Genomic DNA, 19,406 nt, shown 5'->3' on the forward strand with positions numbered 1-19,406 from the left:
GATTCTTTTCTGTATGCTGTGTAATTCTTTACTTTATCAGGACTTCAAACAAGAGGGTAACACAAATAGACATGCTATTGTAACAATTTTTTTAAAACCTAAATTTTCTGAAAACAGAATACAACAAGCTTTTCAAAAGTGATTTTTGTTGTTCAATGTATCTCTGTAATAGAAGAAATCATTCTTCATTTAAACTGTGAAATTAAAACACACACAATCATATGTCTTTTTTCTTTTTCTACACTAGCCTTTTGAGAGCCAGTACTATCACCCATTTATTATAAACACATGAATATTTCAATGTACAAAACAAATAATTCTAGTCTCTCTGAACAGTCATCAAACTATCCCTGACCCCTTTTTGCCCTGCCCATATACCCTGTCACATATAATTGACCCTTAATCCCTGCCACCATAAAACTCCAAAATTTACCCATAAACTCACTTGAACTGGTCATGTGACCATTTGGAAGACTATCAATTAGTCTAATTAAACTCGAGTTAAAACCAACACTTACTGAAATTGTTGCAATCAATTCTTGGGTGTTCGGAATAAATCACATTACTAACTATGTGTCCGAACAGACATACCCGAGGCAAGGTGCTTACCTTGAAATCTGAGCCTGCGGTCAAGACGTCTCGAGCAAAATTACAAGGCGGACAACAGTAAATTTCATGGTACCGTATTCATGTCAGTTTGACATCCAGCAATTGAGTCAAGTAGCTGTTTGTCTCGAATTTCACACTGTAAATAATAAAATTTTGTCAAGTTTAAACAAAATATTTTATCTGTGCTTATCATAGTAAAAGATATTAATGAGTATTTAATCATGTAAAAATCATACCATCCTTCTATCAGTTCTCAAGACAGAAAATGATTTTTTTAGATATGAGATTTTTCTAAGTATGATATGAATTACCAGTATATCTTTTGATCCCACAAAAAAACTGGATAGAAACAGTAATGATACCATGTAATTAAAGTTAATTAAAGTACGGTATGGGTAAATTTAGGTTAAAAACATTGCAAAGATAAAAACTGAGTATGTCTGTTTAAAGGTAACTTCAAGTTTCTGCAATGATTTATTTATTTTTTTCTGTTGGGTTTAGTATCATATCGACACAAATTACAGGTGACTTTCCAGAATCTGATGGTCCCCCTTTGTTTCTTATTTAACACACAGAAAGGCACTTTGGTAGAAGCATCAACCTTCTGTAAGCTAGCTGGATGGCTTCCTTACATGAAAGAATTTTTCACCCTTAGCAAGGTTTTGAATCAAAGCTACACTGGCTTACTTGCGTGGCGTACCTGACTAGTTTGTTGCTGTCATCTGCTCTGCTGGACTGTTGTGCTTGCCCTGCAATTAATGTGCTGCCCTACTCGCTGGAGTTCCCATGATTCTCATACTAATGACAGTTTGGGGCATAACGTTGTGCTACATGAAACATAAAAAATATGTATTATACATATATGCATTTATAGTAAGATTTACTGTTTGAATACAAAAATACATTTCTGATGTCTCCAGCAGACGGCGGCCACTCTTGTAATTGGACAATGTCAATTTCCCTCCTTATTTGTCAGATGTCATGTGACCAACCAGAGTTACAGCGGCGATGACATGATAACAGATAGATGAAATATACGACACAGACACTGTCTAAATCGTTAGTAATTTGCGCTAACTACTGCTATCCTATTTCATCACAACAAAAGAAATTCTTTTCAAAATGTTTAAAGTTACATGAAATCAATAGATCTGATGGGGACGCTGCCCTGGGATAGATATATGGTAATGTTAAATAATTGAAAAAGAGGATAGGTCTTTAGTCTCCAATTTATGTTTTTGTTCACTTGATAACGGCTCATCAGCACCTTTTAATCTAAGCGAAAACAGATATGTTTCTCCCTACAGCATCTTAAAAGATCACTGATTAGTACCTTGTGCAAGTTTAGGAGGATGCCCATAAATGAGACAATAAAATGTGATCATGAATAAAACCTCCAAAATCAAGGTGTTTAAAATAACATGTTTCATTCTTTATTGAAATCTATTATGATGTGTAGTACCATTCTTAAAGTACTAAAATAATTGGGGCTCATTGGCATAATTTTATGGTAAATGAGTAAGAATCATTCGCACCCCACCACTTTGGTTCGCAGCCTTACCAGTGGTTCAATTTTTTTCATGCATGGCCATCAACCTTCCTTGTCTTTGGTTCCAATGTCTGAGATAATGCTCAAAGATGAGAAAGTTCCATAAAACGTTAACTGCAAAAGCAATAAAAGGCATTTTGAATGGTAAAATCCAACTTACTCAAAATCATGACTATGCATGTACAAGTATGTGTATTCTGATTGCATCTACATACACTAGAACATGTTCACCAGACTGTAGTTCACAGGTTTCTGCATGGGCCATTCACAATTGTCCTGTATGTTATCTACCCTGATATTGATGATGATAACCATTGTTTTGTTTTAATCTGTCATCAATTACCTGAAATCATTGAAATTAATTATAATGATAACACGTATCATATTGCAGACATAATAGAAGTAGGTATACAAGCATGGGAACTAGGGCTGTAGTTAGCTGGGAAATTTTCAGTTAACATATCAATCCAGCAACAAAATTAACGTAAAACATTGCTGTTATGCAATCTTGAAAGTCAGAAGTTATAAAAAATGTTTCCATTGAGTAATATCTCTAAATATATGTATAAAATAAGTCTATATTACCATTTAAAATGGCAGTCAAACTAAGAAAGTTTTCAAGATATAACTTATCCTTATCCTCCCCTTCTGGATAGAACACAAGTATGGGTGACAGCATATGAAATGTTAACCATCTTCCCAGCAGGAGCAATGACTAATCTAAAGTTTCTAAGAAAACCAGACTTCTTAATATTAGACTGGTTCAAGATCCACGCCCATATTCATTACTGTCTGCAGTCTGAAATCTTGACTTAAGGTACTTCTGCACGTTTGATAAACCAGAAGTGATGGCGTAACGTCATTTATCCGGAAAACGTAGAATAATGCCTGGATTCAGCGTACGGAAACGAAAATCAGTTTATGAGTTAAGGGCAATTAACCTGTGAGTAAATATATAAAAATGGCACTGTTACTATCTTTCTACAGTTAAAATATGATATTAAAGCTTCTTACAGGTTAAATAATTCAAAATAATGTCTTAGAATTAGCTTGAAATAGGCGGTTCACTTTTATCATAGTCAGATATCTCAAAAATAAGCACACGGACCTATATATTTTATTTCATCATATTATAGGTCATATGTTTATTTATGACTGTAGGAAGTTTCATTAAAAGCTACATTGTAGAAAAATTTCTATTTGCAAAAATGTTATGAAAATTGCGTTTTTCCCATAGACTCCCATTGTGAAAAATTGCGCGAGGTCGAAATTTTTCAAATCAGTCTAGCAAAAAATCAAGCACACGACCCTATCTATTTTATTTGCTGAATTTTCTTAGTATATTCGGAAGTTTTGAAAAATCAGAGTATAATCAAATTCTACATTGTAGAAAAAATTTCGATCCTAACATGCAGAATTACCTTAAACCTTAATATTTTCCTTCTGCCACTGTTAGGTTAGCAAAATAAAAAGGTGTGAAATTTTGGTTAAAAAGTCTTACTGGATACTCACCAAGATGATTTTTTACAGGGAGGAAGAAGTTGTGCTGTATTTATATTTCGTGTTCAAAAAAGCTTACTAAATGTGAGCTGTATATAGAACAAACCATTAACAGTCAAATCTACCCGCCAAAACTTTTTACATCATTAAGTTTGAATGTGAAACACGATTATTATCTCTGATGACAATCTAGCACCAGTTGCTTCTTGAGTTACTGACGCCTCGAGGTGGCAATACTATCATTATTGAATTTATATCACAACGCTGCAGAACGAGGTATCTAAATAGTATTTAATACTATCACCAATCAGAAGTCAGTTATCGGCAGATTTCCGACATGTGATCTTGTATGAGCACTGATATGATATATGTAATAGTTATACGTGTTGACAGGCGGCCAAAGTGAGGGGTGCTGACCCTTTTGTTAAATTTCGAAATAGATCATGATAAAGCAATGGTATCATAAATAAGCAGTGACCATGCAAAAATATATAAATATCTTTTCAATAGTTTTTGATAATGGTTGATACATAACCAACAGCTACAATTGGATGATAAGGTTCACACATCTTTCATTCAGTCTGTCATTTCTGATATAAAATCAGGTTCTGACACTGTAAGTGCAAGGCACAATTCAACGTGTGTGTTTACTCTACTCTTAAAGGATAAAAAAAAACTAATTTAGTATGATTAACTGTGCAACTGTAGTTAACCAAGTTGTTACAGAGGTTGTAATTTCATATTTGTACATGTACGCATATACATATGATTTTATTCTTTATTTTGATAAGCACCCAAGGTGAAAAATTTCAGAACATCTAAAAAGTAAAACAAATTCACAAAACAACATAAATTTCATAATAAATACACACAATAAACAAAGGAAACAGAAATCTAATATTTGGCAATTATATGTCTCACATTCAAACAAGTAAGAACCTCAGACAGATATCAAATTATCAAAAATCAATCAAAATTTTGGCACGAAAAGTCTGTTATGAGAACACTGCATTAATAGAAATAACTCTTTTTTTTCAAAGCATAAGGTATTTGGAGTAAAGCTTGGAGTTTGTTCTATACAAGTTAAAAACTATGACAGCAATGTACACTTTAACATCTATTTTTGTCAAAAATGTATCAACTACATAATTATAACATCTTTTGTTTCAACCATTTACGACAGTTTTTCAAAAAAAGTAACAAACATCATAATGAGTATCAGATACGATCATAATGCAGGAAACAGGAGTTATCTGATCTTGGCTGGAGCCAGCGCTCTTTCAACAGATTTCATTTGAAGATAAAAATTTGTAACTTAAGTGTCATGTCCTTTGTTCCAACATTTCTGTTGAATATTTTTTCAAAGCTCAAAAATAATATAAAAGTTTGATGGTTACAATGATACCAAAGTTGTTACTGATTTTACGAGCTAGATAATCTAGCGTCTAAAGAAACTGATAAGGGGCTGGTAGCAACTGAAACAATCAGTTTGAAAAACATCTTTAGAAACCTATTGCTACAGTGGTAATTTGGCTATTTGTATTTATACAAAAGAAGTTTATAGAAAATTGTTACAAAAAATAACCATATACTAATAATCAAATTACAGTTGAACCTGTCTTAGTAATCTCCACTTGCTTTAAAGTTACCTTCCGTGGAATTGCAAGCATTTATATCTTTTATTTACAATTTCAGACTATGTAAATCGAAATTGTTGAATTTAAATTCCATTTTGTTACTTTGTAATCATTAATTTTTTTCACGGGGTACCAAAATCTATTGTTAGAACAGGAAATTGAAATTTGTATGTTTTCGTTTATGAAGTATCAATCATTTTTCAACAAAACTATCAATAGTTTCTGTCTCACTTTCTTTCGGCCCATGATCAGGACAGTTTACATCCGGACATATATGTTTGTGCATACGCTGAGGTGAACTGTTTATAATTGCTAAGTGTCTTCGATGACATTTAGTGGTTTCAAGGTATGCCATATTTCAACAAAATTATTTGACCACGAGAAAGTATAAATTTTTTTCTGTAACAAAATTTAATTGTTCTGTAGAAAGTAGAGGATATTTGGTGATTTCAGTTTGGTTCATTTTCTCCATATGTGCCTTTGGTATTCTCTGGTTAGTACAAAAACCAACGTTCATATGAGCCACATATACCACCAAAGAATGCCAAAATAACAGACTGATGAGAACATGAAATCGCACAGAAATTGCCAACTGTCATTATCGGTCAACTACCTAAAGCACCCAGTCGACGAACTTCCAAACTTGTCTTTTTGTTCTAATTTCAATTGCTCATAAATAGCCAGCTCAAGCAGCTCCCTTGGCCAGCTGCTTAAAACAGGTTTGATTGTACTAATGAATTCTTCAGTCTGATCCAGCCATCTAGTTGTGTGCCCATTTTCCAGCTGGACTTGAGGCAGAAGATCACTTTTTACTCTAAGGGAGTTTTTTATGGCATGAATTTAGGTTGGAACAGCAGGAAGACTTTAGTTTCAACTTTGCAAGGTCCAAACTAGGTGCAATAGCAGAGGGCTAGGAATGGCATTAACTGTTCAGAAATATGTAAAGGGAAACAACCTTTATACTACCACTAATAATACCATCATTTATTCTCTCCCTTTAGTAAAACAATTTACCTTTTGACACTTACTCCCTATGGATTTTCACAATTTGATAGCAAGTTGCTGCAAGTCTAATAAACTTTCTTGGTTAGTTATGTAACTATCAGTAAACTTCCTTATTTTATGTATATCAACATAGCACGGTAATTTAACACTCAACCCTCAGTTTGTATCTGACAGAACCGACAAAGTGAAAGGCCTACTATTCCACATACTTTGATAAGAAAACAGTGTTCTTGTTTTATATCAGACCGATTTTCCATGACTTCTTACAATGACTGAAATCCTTTCATAAACAATTAGTGCAGGATGATGCATTTCAAATAAATAAATTTGATATATGACCTAAATGGAATATCAGGGTTAATTTACGAGTTGAATGTCAAACATTAAACTGGATACACTATCATATGTTATGGTCAAAAGCGACCATGACAACAAGGATGTCTAAAATATCTTAAAACTTGCCTTTTTTTCATTTCTTAAAAGCTATTAAAATAAGTTTATCTTTCCTGTTTCATGAAGTACAAAACATTTTATTTTTTAAAGTAAGTAATTTGTTTTATTTTCATTTGTTTAAACTAATATTCATTTCAAAGCTTAAAATAGTTACAGTAGTATTTATCATCTGATTTTTATAAAGGAAAAAGTAATGTTTGCTTGCAACTGTTACTCCCAAAGTTAGTTAAGAAATTGAGAACAGGCCAGTGTAAAAGCCTTTGAATGTTTGTTAGATAATATAGGTTTCATGGTTCCCATCCATGGGAACATTAATTTAGTTACACTATCGCAATTTTCTACTGAAATATGGACAATTTTAGACTTCTTGAAAATAGGTATTAAAATAAAACCGCCCAATTATATGAAAATGGATGACTGATATTCTACCCAAGATATTTTATCTTCCCAAGAAGATCAGTTATCAAGAACTGTTTTCTGAAATTCTGCATGTTTCAGTCCAAGTACCTGAACACTGCAAAATACTGATCACTATTTAAAATGAAAGATTCATGAAGATATTTCTATTCAGACACAATTAGATTGTAGTAAATGTTGAAAATTCTCACATTTGCTTCCCCGTTGGACATGCACACATTCAAATATTGTGGTATACTACTTCCTTAAAACACTGAAGAATTTTATTTTAGTACAAGACTCGTTTCTGTAGAAGCAAATGCATGAAGACATGCAAACAGCTTCTGGGGGAATAATGTACAAATTTAAGGTCAGACACTCCAATAAGTACTAATATAATTATAATTAGAACGGCAAATCAGAAAAAGGACAGTGCATGGTTCAACAAACATTTATTTACATGTTTTATTTACAAGTAATCACAGTCTGGTGAAAATAGGTTATTGTTATAAATCAAATATTGTAATACATAAATAAAACATATGTAAGGGCTGAATCTTATAAACAGCTGAAATAAACAAAACAAAACAATTGAAATTCATGTCAGATCTTCAGTCTAGTCATGTGCTGCTAGGGAACTACTAGAAAGTCATTGTGGGTGGGGAGAGGATTGGCAGAAAAAGGTAACAAACAATCGTAGTTTAGCTTCATTATTTTCCATGTCATCAAACTTGAAAGTAAATACGTAGAAATTTAATTTGTTTGTTGGGACTTGATTTTATGGTTTGACTTAACCGTAAAAATTAACACCCAATGAGTATCTATGATTTTACAGTTTCAATTTAAAATGTTCACATTTCTAAGTCTGTGCCCATCAGTCTATGGTGTAACATGTTCTTATCCAGTTTTTGAATTTTGGCTGGTGATTTTCATACTCTGTTAAATTGCTTCACATTTGCCAAACTGTTTATTTTTCAAGGACTAAGAATTATTTTAACTGAAGGCGACTATATAAAACATTGTAAGACTCAAAAAGCTTCATTTACAAACATCAGTCCCAAATGAAAATTGTGATTTTCCAGTGAGGCCCAAACTGTCAGACCGCCATCCCCACCCCCACCAAAATATAATGGTCGTCCTCTTATAAGTGTTACAAATTTTAACCTTAACTGAAATACTATACCAAAGTTAATGTTTCTTTTATGAGAAAACAATTCATAAGTCATTTCAACTCGATTCAAATGCTACCGGTACTATATGAAGCATATCATCTTAATAAAAGTTTGTAGAAAATCATGACAACACACAGCTTATTTTTCAAACAAAATATTTCACATAATTATACATGTACATATATCAATGTGTATTTAATACACATTTCAAACTCTGTCTGTCTATTTTTCCATACTGACTTCTCTCACATCTGGTATGTGACATCATTTGATATGTAAATTTAACATGTATCACTGCATTAAAAGTTTAAATCACAATTTAATTCTTTCAAAAAACAAATTTAGATAATACTAGATACCACAAGTTAATCTGATATGATAAGCCAGAAATGTGTAGAATTTATTTTTTGCAAAATAATACTGCTCTCCTCTACTCTCAGAATATGCAACTGCTGCACTTTTTCATATTTCTTTACACAAATTTAACCACTGCCCTGCTAAATTTCTATAATGAACGGATGTGCAGGCTGATCATGATTTGCACTGGGTGCAAAGGCAGAATCAATCGTGTCCAGCATGATAAGGGTAAATAACACATAAGTATATTTTGTTCAGGGATATGAGATCACAGTCAATCATGTTAGAAAGAACAGTCTTAGAGAACTTTTCAAAACTGATTTTTCAAAAAAAAAAAAAAAAAAATAATTTTAAGATTTTGTTTGGGGTTCTCAAAAGACTTAGTGAAGTTGCAGATATAAAGGACAGTTAAGAAATATTTATTTAGTTAATTAGCTTTAAACCATTTGATAAATATTAAATGTAGTTTTTCAATAAAACAAAAGGGCCAAATCAGCGTGTCGCTCACCTGAGGCGAACTTTGCCATCTGACCTTGCTTTAAAAGAGGGTTGGTGAAAATCCTTTAAGCTGTTCATTAAAAAAAGTTATTTAATTGTTGTTTGCCTAACTTCTGCTGTGATGCCCCGAAAATGCATAACCATTTCAATATTTTTTTCTGGTTTCCCCTAAAAGGGACCAAGAAGAACCATTACAATGATTCTACATATCAAGTTTGATGACAATCCATTAAGTGGTTCATGAGAAGAAGTCATTTAAAGCCTTTTCTATTCTTAGCTCTAATGGCCTCTACAAGTCATCAAATAAAAAATTGAGAGAGGAGCTTATAACAATGCTACAGACAAAGTTTGATGAAGATCCATTGAGGGGTTAAAGAGAAAAAGTCATTTAAAGGTATTTCTATTTTTAGTTCTAGTAGCCCCTAAAAGGGCAAAGTGCCCCAATTTGAAAAACAAGAGGGTCATGATGACCCTGGATCGCTCACCAGAGTAATATGAGCTACATGTTTCAAATGTCAAACTGATGATTTTTAGAAATTTTTTGGAAGATTTTCCGTTGTACAATCAAGTAACCCCTGGGGCAGGGACAATTTTACCCCGAGGGTCATGATTTGAACAAAGTTTGTAGAAGTCTACTAGGAAATGTTACATATCAAATATCTAAGATCTAGGCCTTCTGGTTTATTTTTAGCAAATTTATGAAAATTTCCCTATGTACAATCAAGTAACCCCTGGGGCGGGGTCAAGATTTGAACAACTTTTGTAGAGGTCCACTAGGCAATGCTACATGTCAAATATCTAAGCTCTAGTCCTTCTGGTTTATTTTTAGAAAATTTTGAAGATTTTTCTATGTACAATCAAGTAACTCCATGGGGCAGGGTCAATTTGAACCCGGGGGTCATGATTTGAACAAATTTTGTAGAAGTCTACTAGGCAATGCTACATGTCAAATATCTAAGACCTAGGCCTTCTGGTTTATTTTTAGAAATTTTTTTAAGATTTTCCTATGTAAAATCAAGTGACCCCTGGGGCGGGGTCATGATTTGAACAAATTTTGTAGAGGTCCACTAGGCAATGCTACAAGTCAAATATCTAAGCTCTAGGCCTTCTGGTTTATTTTAAGAAATTTTTTGAAGATTTTCCTATGTAAAATCAAGTGACCCCTTGGGCGGGGTAAATTTTGACCCCGGGGGTCATGATTTGAACAAATTTTGTAAAGGTCCACTAGGCAATGCTACATGTCAAATATCTAAGATCTAGGCCTTCTACTTTATTTTTAGAAAATTTTGAAGATTTTTCTATGTACAATCAAGTAACCCCATGGGGCGGGGTCAATTTGACCCCGGGGTCATGATTTGAACAAATTTTGTAGAAGTCTACTAGGCAATGCTACATGTCAAATATCTAAGATCTAGCCCTTCTGGTTTATTTTTAGAAAATTTTTGAAGATTTTCCTATGTAAAATCAAGTGACCTCTGGGGCGGGGTCAATTTTGACCCCGAGGGTCATGATTTGAACAAATTTTGTAGAGGTCCACTAGGCAATGCTACACGTGAAATATCTAAGCTCTAGGCCTTCTGGTTTATTTTTAGAAATTTTTTGAAGATTTTCCTATGTAAAATCAAGTGACCCCTGGTGTGGGGTCAATTTTGATCCCGGGGGTCATGATTTGAACAAATTTTGTAGAGGTCCTCTAGGCAATGCTACATGTCAAATATCTAAGCTCTAGGCCTTCTGGTTTATTTTTAGAATTTTTTTGAAGATTTTCCTATGTAAAATCAAGTGACCCCTGGGGCGGGGTCAATTTTGAACCCGGGGTCATGATTTGAACAACTTTAGTAGAGGTCCACTAGGCAATGCTACATGTCAAAAACCTAAGCTCTAGGGCTTCTGGTTTTTGAGAAGAAGATTTTTGAAGATTTTCCTATGTAAAATCAAGTGACCCCTGGGGCGGGGTCAATTTTGACCCCAGGGTCACGATTTGAACAAACTTGGTAGAGGTCCACTAGGCATTGCTTCACACCAAATATCTAAGCTCTAGGCTTCTGGTTTTCGAGAAGAAGGTTTTTAAAGTTTTTCCTTTCTGTTGCCATGGCAACCAGAGTTCTGCATGGAATTCAATTCTTTGAAAAATTTTGTAGAGCTTCACCCAGGGAACATTCCTGTGAAGTTTGGATGAAATTGGCCTAGCGGTTTATGAGGAGATGTTGTGTAAAGTAAAAGTTTACGGATGCCGGACGGTGAATGATCAGAATAGCTCACCCTGAGCCTTTGGCTCTGGTGAGCTAAAAATTGGGAGAAGACCTTTAAATGATGCTTCAGACCAGGTTTTGATTAAGATCCACAACGCATTTCATGAGAAAGAGTCATTTAAAGGCATTTCTATTTTTAGCTCATGCAGCCCCTAAAAAGGACCAAATGCCCCAATTTGAAGGAACTTGAGAGAAGACCTTATAATAATGTTACAGACCAACTTTGATAAGTTCCACACAGCGGTTCATGAGAAAAAGTTGTTTTAAGGTACATGTATTTCTATTTTCAGCTCTAATGGCCACAGAAGTGAACCTTTTAAAATAATTTGATAGAGGTTTATGCCAGGATATTACTGACTAAATTTGGTGCAAGTCTGACCAGTACCTTCAGAGAAGAAAATGTTTAACTAAAAACGTGACGAAGGACTCAGGACAACTGATGCCAAACCATCTACCTATACTAATTTCTCACCCTGATCAAAGTTTAGGTAAGCTAACTAGAATGGTGTCAACATTGTCATATGCCTCATGCAAATGCCCGATAGAAAAATAAGCAAAGTCCACTACAGGGCTACAAGTCAAGAAAAATAATCAGACATGACACTTCTGGTAATATACACATATCCACTTCATGCAAAGTTTCATTTTAATTGGATAGAACAACAGGAGGAGACGAGTAAAGAAGAAAGTGACAGACTGAAGGTCGGATGCCCGGTTCAAACACTATATGCTTCCCCGGTCTTTGACACAGGGGACATAAAAACAGTGGAGACACGGTCTTTTTAAGGACTAAATGCCAATATTTTATCAGAGTTTAATCACTGCCAACTGTCTATACCCACTTTTTATCAAACAAGATGGAAAGTTCACATTTATTAAGAAGCAGTCAGTTCTACCTGCCTCAGCTAAATTATATTCAGACCTTGCATCTGTAATTGGGTTACAGAATATCAACATTTCCTAGAATTTCATCCGTTTCAACTGTCTCAGCACAAATTTTCTGTAATTTTGTTTCAAAAAGGACTGAGTGCCAACTTTTTCTCAGCCTTTCGTCATTTTCATAAGTCTTAGCTCTTTTTTATCAGAACCTGCATCTGTAAATTGGTGTTAAAAAGAATGGAATGCAAATATTTCCTCAAAATTTAGTCACTTCCACTTGTAATGTGTTGCAGCTGGTTGAGGGATTTACATCTGTCTCTATCTTCATCTCCTTCAATGACCTAACACTCTGAAATATATTGGTATAAAATCAACTTCTGCTAAACTCAATCTTCTTTAACTAAAATCTTCCACTAACAGTAAGTTATCTGAAATTCTATCTTTAAGCCTGTTATTAGATATTGTATTTCCAGCCAAATTCTATCAATTTTACTTTAAGCCACTTTTTAGAAAAACCACATCAAGCCAGTTTTATGGAAATTCTACCTTCAAGTCTAAATCCTGTCAGTTTCTAGAAATTCTAGATCCAGCCAGTTTTCAGAAAAATTCTAAAATCCAGCCTGTTTTAGAAAATCTACATCCAACCAGTTCTTAATTTTTTTATATCCAGCCATTCTTAAAATGATTCTTTTTACAGTGAATATTTCATTCATGGTTACAAATCTGCAGGATACAATCTTTGGGTACAGAGAAAATTAAACATAAATGTAAAGGTCCAAACCCATGGTGACGAAAACCAAGTGATTCAAAATTAGTAACCATTACCACTTGCTCTAGGGGCCCCACAGACTACATGAAACAAAAGTGTTTTTTAAACAATGATGCATACAGGAATCTATGTTGCTTCCAGAATTTCAGTCACAAAGAGAAAGAAAACACACACCCCTTGTTTGAGAGCAAGAGTAAAACTTCTAGCATCTGTCTGTGTTGCTGCGTCCTGAGACCCAATACTCAACTTCTTTCTTGTTACTATAAGAACATCTCCAGATGGTGAAATCTCTGAAAAGGACAACCTTGGTTTGATCTGGTCTATCGAACCTGTAAAGAGAAACTCACTGATATATGAAACTATGAGTGACATTTACTTGATCTCAGGTTCCCCAAGACTGAAAATGTAAATCTGTTCATCATGTACAAATTATGCAGCAAAATATAACTGGCCCTACCTAATACTGGAAATGTTACATTGTTAACTGCAGCAAAGCACTACTTACCGTTGGAAATGTTGCACTGTGAACTGCAGCAAAGCACTACTTACCATTGGAAATGTTGCACTGTGAACTGCATCAAAGCACTACCTACCATTGGAAATGTTGCACTGTGAACTGCATCAAAGCACTACCTACCATTGGAAATGTTGCACTGTGAACTGCATCAAAGCACTACTTACCACTGGAAATGTTGCATTGTGTACTGCAGCAAAGCACTACTTACCATTGGAAATGTTGCATTGTGTACTGCAGCAAAGCACTACTTACCATTGGAAATGTTGCATTGTGTACTGCAGTAAAGCACTACTTACCATTGGAAATGTTGCATTGTGTACTGCAGCAAAGCACTACTTACCACTGGAAATGTTGCATTGTGAACTGCAGCAAAGCACGACCTACCATTGGAAATGCTGCAATGTGAACTGCAGCAAAGCACTACTTACCACTGGAAATGTTGCATTGTGAACTGCAGCAAAGCATGGCTTACCATTGTGAACTGCAGCAAAGCACGACCAACCATTGGAAATGCTGCAATGTGAACTGCATCAAAGCACTACTTACCACTGGAAATGTTACATTGTGAACTGCCTACCATTGGAAATGTTGCATTGTGAACTGCAAGCAAAGCACGACCTACCATTGGAAATGCTGCAATGTGAACTGCATCAAAGCACTACTTACCACTGGAAATGTTACATTGTGAACTGCCTACCATTGGAAATGTTGCATTGTGAACTGCAGCAAAGCACGACCTACCATTGGAAATGCTGCAATGTGAACTGCATCAAAGCACTACTTACCACTGGAAATATTGCATTGTGAACTACCTACCATTGGAAATGTTGCATTGTGAACTGCATCAAAGCACGACTTACCATTGGAAATGCTGCAATGTGAACTGCATCAAAGCACTACTTACCACTGGAAATGTTGCATTGTGAACTGCAGCAAAGCACGACCTACCATTGGAAATGCTGCAATGTGAACTGCAGCAAAGCACTACTTACCACTGGAAATATTGCATTGTGAACTACTTACCATTGGAAATGTTCCATTGTGAACTGCATCAAAGCATGACTTACCATTGTGAACTGTAGCAAAGCACTACCACTGGAAATGTTGCATTGTTGCATTGTGTAAGTAGGAAACAGCAAAGCACTACCTACTTATTTTTGGACATGTAAGATTGTAAAAGGAAGGCACTACCTAACAACCCTTAGACAAGTTACTTTATGGAATGTTCTCAATACAGCTAAGCACTAGCATACTGTGCTGTAGGTTAGGCAAAGCCTATCTATTAGTTGAAAATGTGTACCACAGACTGTTGTCAACAATAAAGAGCAAAGAAAGGTCTGTTGTGAACAATAAAAAGCAAAGCAAAGCTACCTACCATTGGACATATTGCATTGTGGGTTGCTATAAGCATGGTTAAGTATTGCTTTCTGGCGAAGCTCCTGTGGTCGTTTAGGAGACATCTGTTTATTATGGCTTATTAACGTTGCTTCTGATAATTTTGGCAAACGCACCTGAGATGTAGAAAAATCTACACGATCTGAAATATAACATGATGGTTTCTTAAATATTGTACTATTATGTTTGTTAAAAGACAGTTGCAAACGTCTGTTGCCAAGCAACCACATTTGTACTATTGAAACTAAATCAAAGGACCTGCATATTTTAAGTCTCACAATCAGTTTTCATGAAAAAATCTCTTGTTTTTTAGAGTTTAAACAAGATCTGGTGACCATTAAATAGACAGATGGACAAACAAACAGTTAATATAAAATGATATGCATATTCTCCATATTGCTTTCTACATCCCCAGTATCATGTAAACAGTTTTTGTACATTTTAACCTTTAGCCTGCTGGTAGCAAGTGAGTCTGCCTTTGGGACCTGTTCAGACCAAGATCTGCCTGCATGGACAGGAAATTTTCAGTGCAAACCTCTTTGAGAAGTCACATGGTACTGCCAAAATTGAACATGTGGCCAGTCCATTTTAGAAATTTACCTAGCATGCATGTGCAGGGGTCATTATATATTACATCTACAGACCACATGTTTAATTCACAAAAAAATATTTACCATATCTGCTAAAACATATATAATACTTTATATATCTCCAGTTCACAAGATAAAATTAATATCTGCCACATCATGTACAGGACTTAATATCTACAGAAAATGTGTGTTCACAAGATAATATTTACCAAACCTGCAATAGCAAATACAAGACTTTATATCTACATGAAATATAATATTATATGTGTTCACAAGATAATATTCATAACATCTGCCACAGCATGTACAGAACGCTACTCTGTGTCAAAAGAGAATGTATATGTTTATAAAAGATACTATTCACCATACCTGCTACAGCATGTACAGGGCTTTGTTCTGTATTTTACAGACAATGTATATGTTTACAGAAGATACTATTCACCGTACCTGCTATAGCATGAACAGGGCTTTGTTCTATATCTACTGACAATGTATGTGTATTCACAGCTGGATAATATTCTACATGTTTCCAGTGTTTAATAAGTGCTGGTCCCCAATTATCTTGTGATAAACAAGCTTCTTGAATTCTCTGCAAAAAAAGGGAGATATTTCTGAACAAATATGTTCGGTGATAGTTAGAGCATATCTATTGGACACAAATGCCATTGCTCTGTGATATCACAGCACAGAGGTCCTGCCCTGTTAATAATGGCACTTCTGAAAATACAGAACATCTCGCCTGAGCTGACAGTGACATTTAGCTAGGGGTCTAAGTCCTGCAACCGTTATGTTGTCTTGCTATTGTGAATGCTTACCTCAAGTTATTTGAATACACATCTGTTTCCAAGTGTAAAGAAGTTACAGACCAGACAAAAAAATGACATAAAATATTTGACTTATTGTGACTGTGGAGCAACATATCGTGTTATGGTGATATCAGACACTGCAGGACAAAGTTCTTGGCTGGATGTGATTTTACACATATGCACACACATACAGGGTTAGCACTATACACCTCCCTCTCCATCCAATTACTGTATTACGACAAAGGCATAAATATGTACATGATAAAACTATTTCATGCAATGGGTTTGTCAATTACTTGCAAATATTATTATTATACATTGTTTATATATAGATTCCTTTCCTTATAAACAAAGGTGCTTTACAAACCTACTTACACTTAGAGCAATAAATTCATCCTCTACCAGTGCAAACACAGAGCGATCTGACAAGAGTGACAAAAAGAGAGAACTGAGACAGAAACCTTTTAGATACAGGCATGTCTGGCTAACTTAGCCTAGCTCTTTTAGAAGAGACAGCCTGGTTTCTCAATGTGCCCAGTGTATAGAACCAACACCCTCTTTGCTGTGAAGAACCTGTGCTAGTCTCTTACCTGAGTACATTCAGGAGCATCTTAGGAATCCCTAGTGGCTTGATTGGGATTCGAACCCCTGACCTCTGGATTCATCAACTGATGCCAATTTATTCTATTGGTTTAGAAGATATGTATGGACACAACTTCAATCTATTTGACCTTTGTTCTCCAAGTGTGACTGTGACCCTTGGACTTAGTGACCCAGATCATAATGCTCTATACACATCCTCTTGACAAGGTAAACAATTGGTACTAGTTTTATGAAAATCTTCTAAGCAGTTAACAAGATACTGAGCAGACACAAAATAAAGCTCCTAGACAATTTACATCAAAGTGTGACCTTGACCTTGGACCTAGTGACTTGGTCGTGTGCTCTGCACACAGTCTTGACGAGGTTAATATTTGATGCTAGTTTTATGAAAAACTTCCAATCAGTTTAGAAGATATGAAGTGGTTGACATTACATCTCCAAAGTGTGGCCATGGCCTTGGGCCTAGTAACCTAGGCTGTGTGCTTTGCAAGATGTCTTGATGAGATTAATGGTTGTTGCAAGTTTTATGGAAGACTTCCCATCGTTTTAGAAGATATGGAGCCAATGGAAGGATGGACGGACCAATGGATATGCCGGACTTCAACATAGCTCCTATATACCTTGTATCTGGGGTATAACTGTTTACTGACGAAGATACTAACTGTTAAACCAGACTGGCATGTATCTGACATTTAAAACTATTTTGATTAAGTGTGACCAATAAAAGATTTGTTCAAAGGATGAATTTATTACCTGTCGTATTGGTCCTTCAAGATTGCAAATTTTTTTCACAGCATACCCTGGTATTGAGATCACACATAGAACAGTAAGGGTAATAGCCAATGGCTCTGCCCAGACAGGATAATGCTCCGTTTTCAGGTTCACTCCAGTAATAATGGCAGATACAAGGATAAACTGAAAAAAATTACATCATACAGAATCAAATTATATATGACTGAGATATCACACAAAGAAAAGTGGTCAATAGGCAATGATTCTGTCCAAACAGGATAATGGTCCATTATCAACTTCATCTCATAATAATGGCATACACATGGATAAAATATAAATTAACAAGCTATTCATTCATTCAAACTTAAGGGTCCTGAAGAAACTGGTTCAAGTCATAGAGTTTGCAGCCAATTTTCCAGTTTTCATGCATAAGGTAAGACTTATAATATAAAATCCATATTTTCCACAAATTGCAGTATATCATCTGATGTATATTATCTAAAAATAATCTTTATTACAGTTGAACTTCATTGGCCTGAACTCGACATGACCAGCAAAATTTGTTTGAGTTATCGATAGTTTGAGCCACTAGCAAAATACATTATACAGAGGTTTCGTCGGTACCTAACAAAGAGTTTGAGTGAAGGACGGTTTACGAATTATCCGAGTTCGAGCAAACAAAGTTTGACTACCTACAAACTAGAAATTGCTTTTGTAAAAAAGTGCATGCCTACCCCAATGCAAAGTCCTATAGGCAAGAAGTCAATAGGGGTCAGGAGCGAAAGTCAAAGAGACACTGATGGTTTGCTGCAATAGGGATTATCTACTTGGCATGTCCAGTCATCCCGCTAAGTTTCAACACTCTTGACCTAGTGATTCTCAAGTCACTGTTCAGGCTCCTGTGACCTTGACCTTTGATCAAGTGATCGCAAAATTAATAGGGGTCATCTACTCTGCATGTCCAATCATCCTATTAAGTTTCAACATTCTAGGTCAAGCGGTTCTCAAGTTATTTTCCGGAAATGATTTTACATGACCAGGCCCCTGTGACCTTGACCTTTAAGTGGTTCTCAAGTTACTGACCGGAAATGGTTTTCAATGTTCAGGCCCCTGTGACCTTGACCTTCAACAGAGTGACCCCAAAATCAATAGGAATCATCTACTGTGCATGAACAATCATCCTATGAAGTTTCAACATTCTGGGTCAAGTCATTCTCAAGTTATTGATCGGAAATGGTTTTCCATGTTCAGGCCCCTGTGACCTTGACCTTCGACGGAGTGACCCCAAAATCAATAGGGGTCATCTGCTGTGCATGATCAATCATCCTATGAAGTTTCAACATTCTGGGTCAAGTCGTTCTCAAGTTATTGATCGGAAATGGTTTTCCATGTTCAGGCCCCTGTGACCTTGACCTTCGACGGAGTGACCCCAAAATCAATAGGAGTCATCTACTGTGCATGAACAATCATCCTATGAAGTTTCAACATTCTGGGTCAAGTCGTTCTTGAGTTATTGATCGGAAATGGTTTTCTATGTTCAGGCCCCTGTGACCTTGACCTTTGACTAAGTGACCCCAGAAACAATAGGGGTCGTCTCCTCCATAAGCCCTACCAACCTATGAAGTTTGAAGGTTCTAGGTCAAATGATTCTCCAGTTATTGCTCAGAAATGAAGTGCGATGTACGGA

The 19,406-nt window shown here is 35.4% G+C and overlaps 1 protein-coding gene across 1 annotated transcript in view; it reads right to left on the minus strand.

Annotated features, from left to right (window-relative positions):
• Positions 1-7,585: 7,585 nt before the first annotated feature.
• The window catches only part of LOC123556538 (uncharacterized), a 155,083-nt gene continuing 143,262 nt past the window's right edge, over positions 7,586-19,406 (minus strand). The window contains exons 23-27 of the mRNA XM_053544445.1: positions 17,741-17,902; positions 16,026-16,167; positions 14,969-15,130; positions 13,251-13,405; positions 7,586-12,656 (exon numbers count right to left, since the gene is read on the minus strand). Coding sequence (XP_053400420.1) covers positions 12,564-12,656; positions 13,251-13,405; positions 14,969-15,130; positions 16,026-16,167; positions 17,741-17,902 — 714 coding nt within the window. The 3' untranslated portion in view covers positions 7,586-12,563. The remainder of the gene's footprint in view (positions 12,657-13,250; positions 13,406-14,968; positions 15,131-16,025; positions 16,168-17,740; positions 17,903-19,406) is intronic.

Source organism: Mercenaria mercenaria, chromosome 5 (genome assembly GCF_021730395.1).
Source record: "Mercenaria mercenaria strain notata chromosome 5, MADL_Memer_1, whole genome shotgun sequence".
Lineage (NCBI taxonomy): Eukaryota > Metazoa > Mollusca > Bivalvia > Venerida > Veneridae > Mercenaria > Mercenaria mercenaria.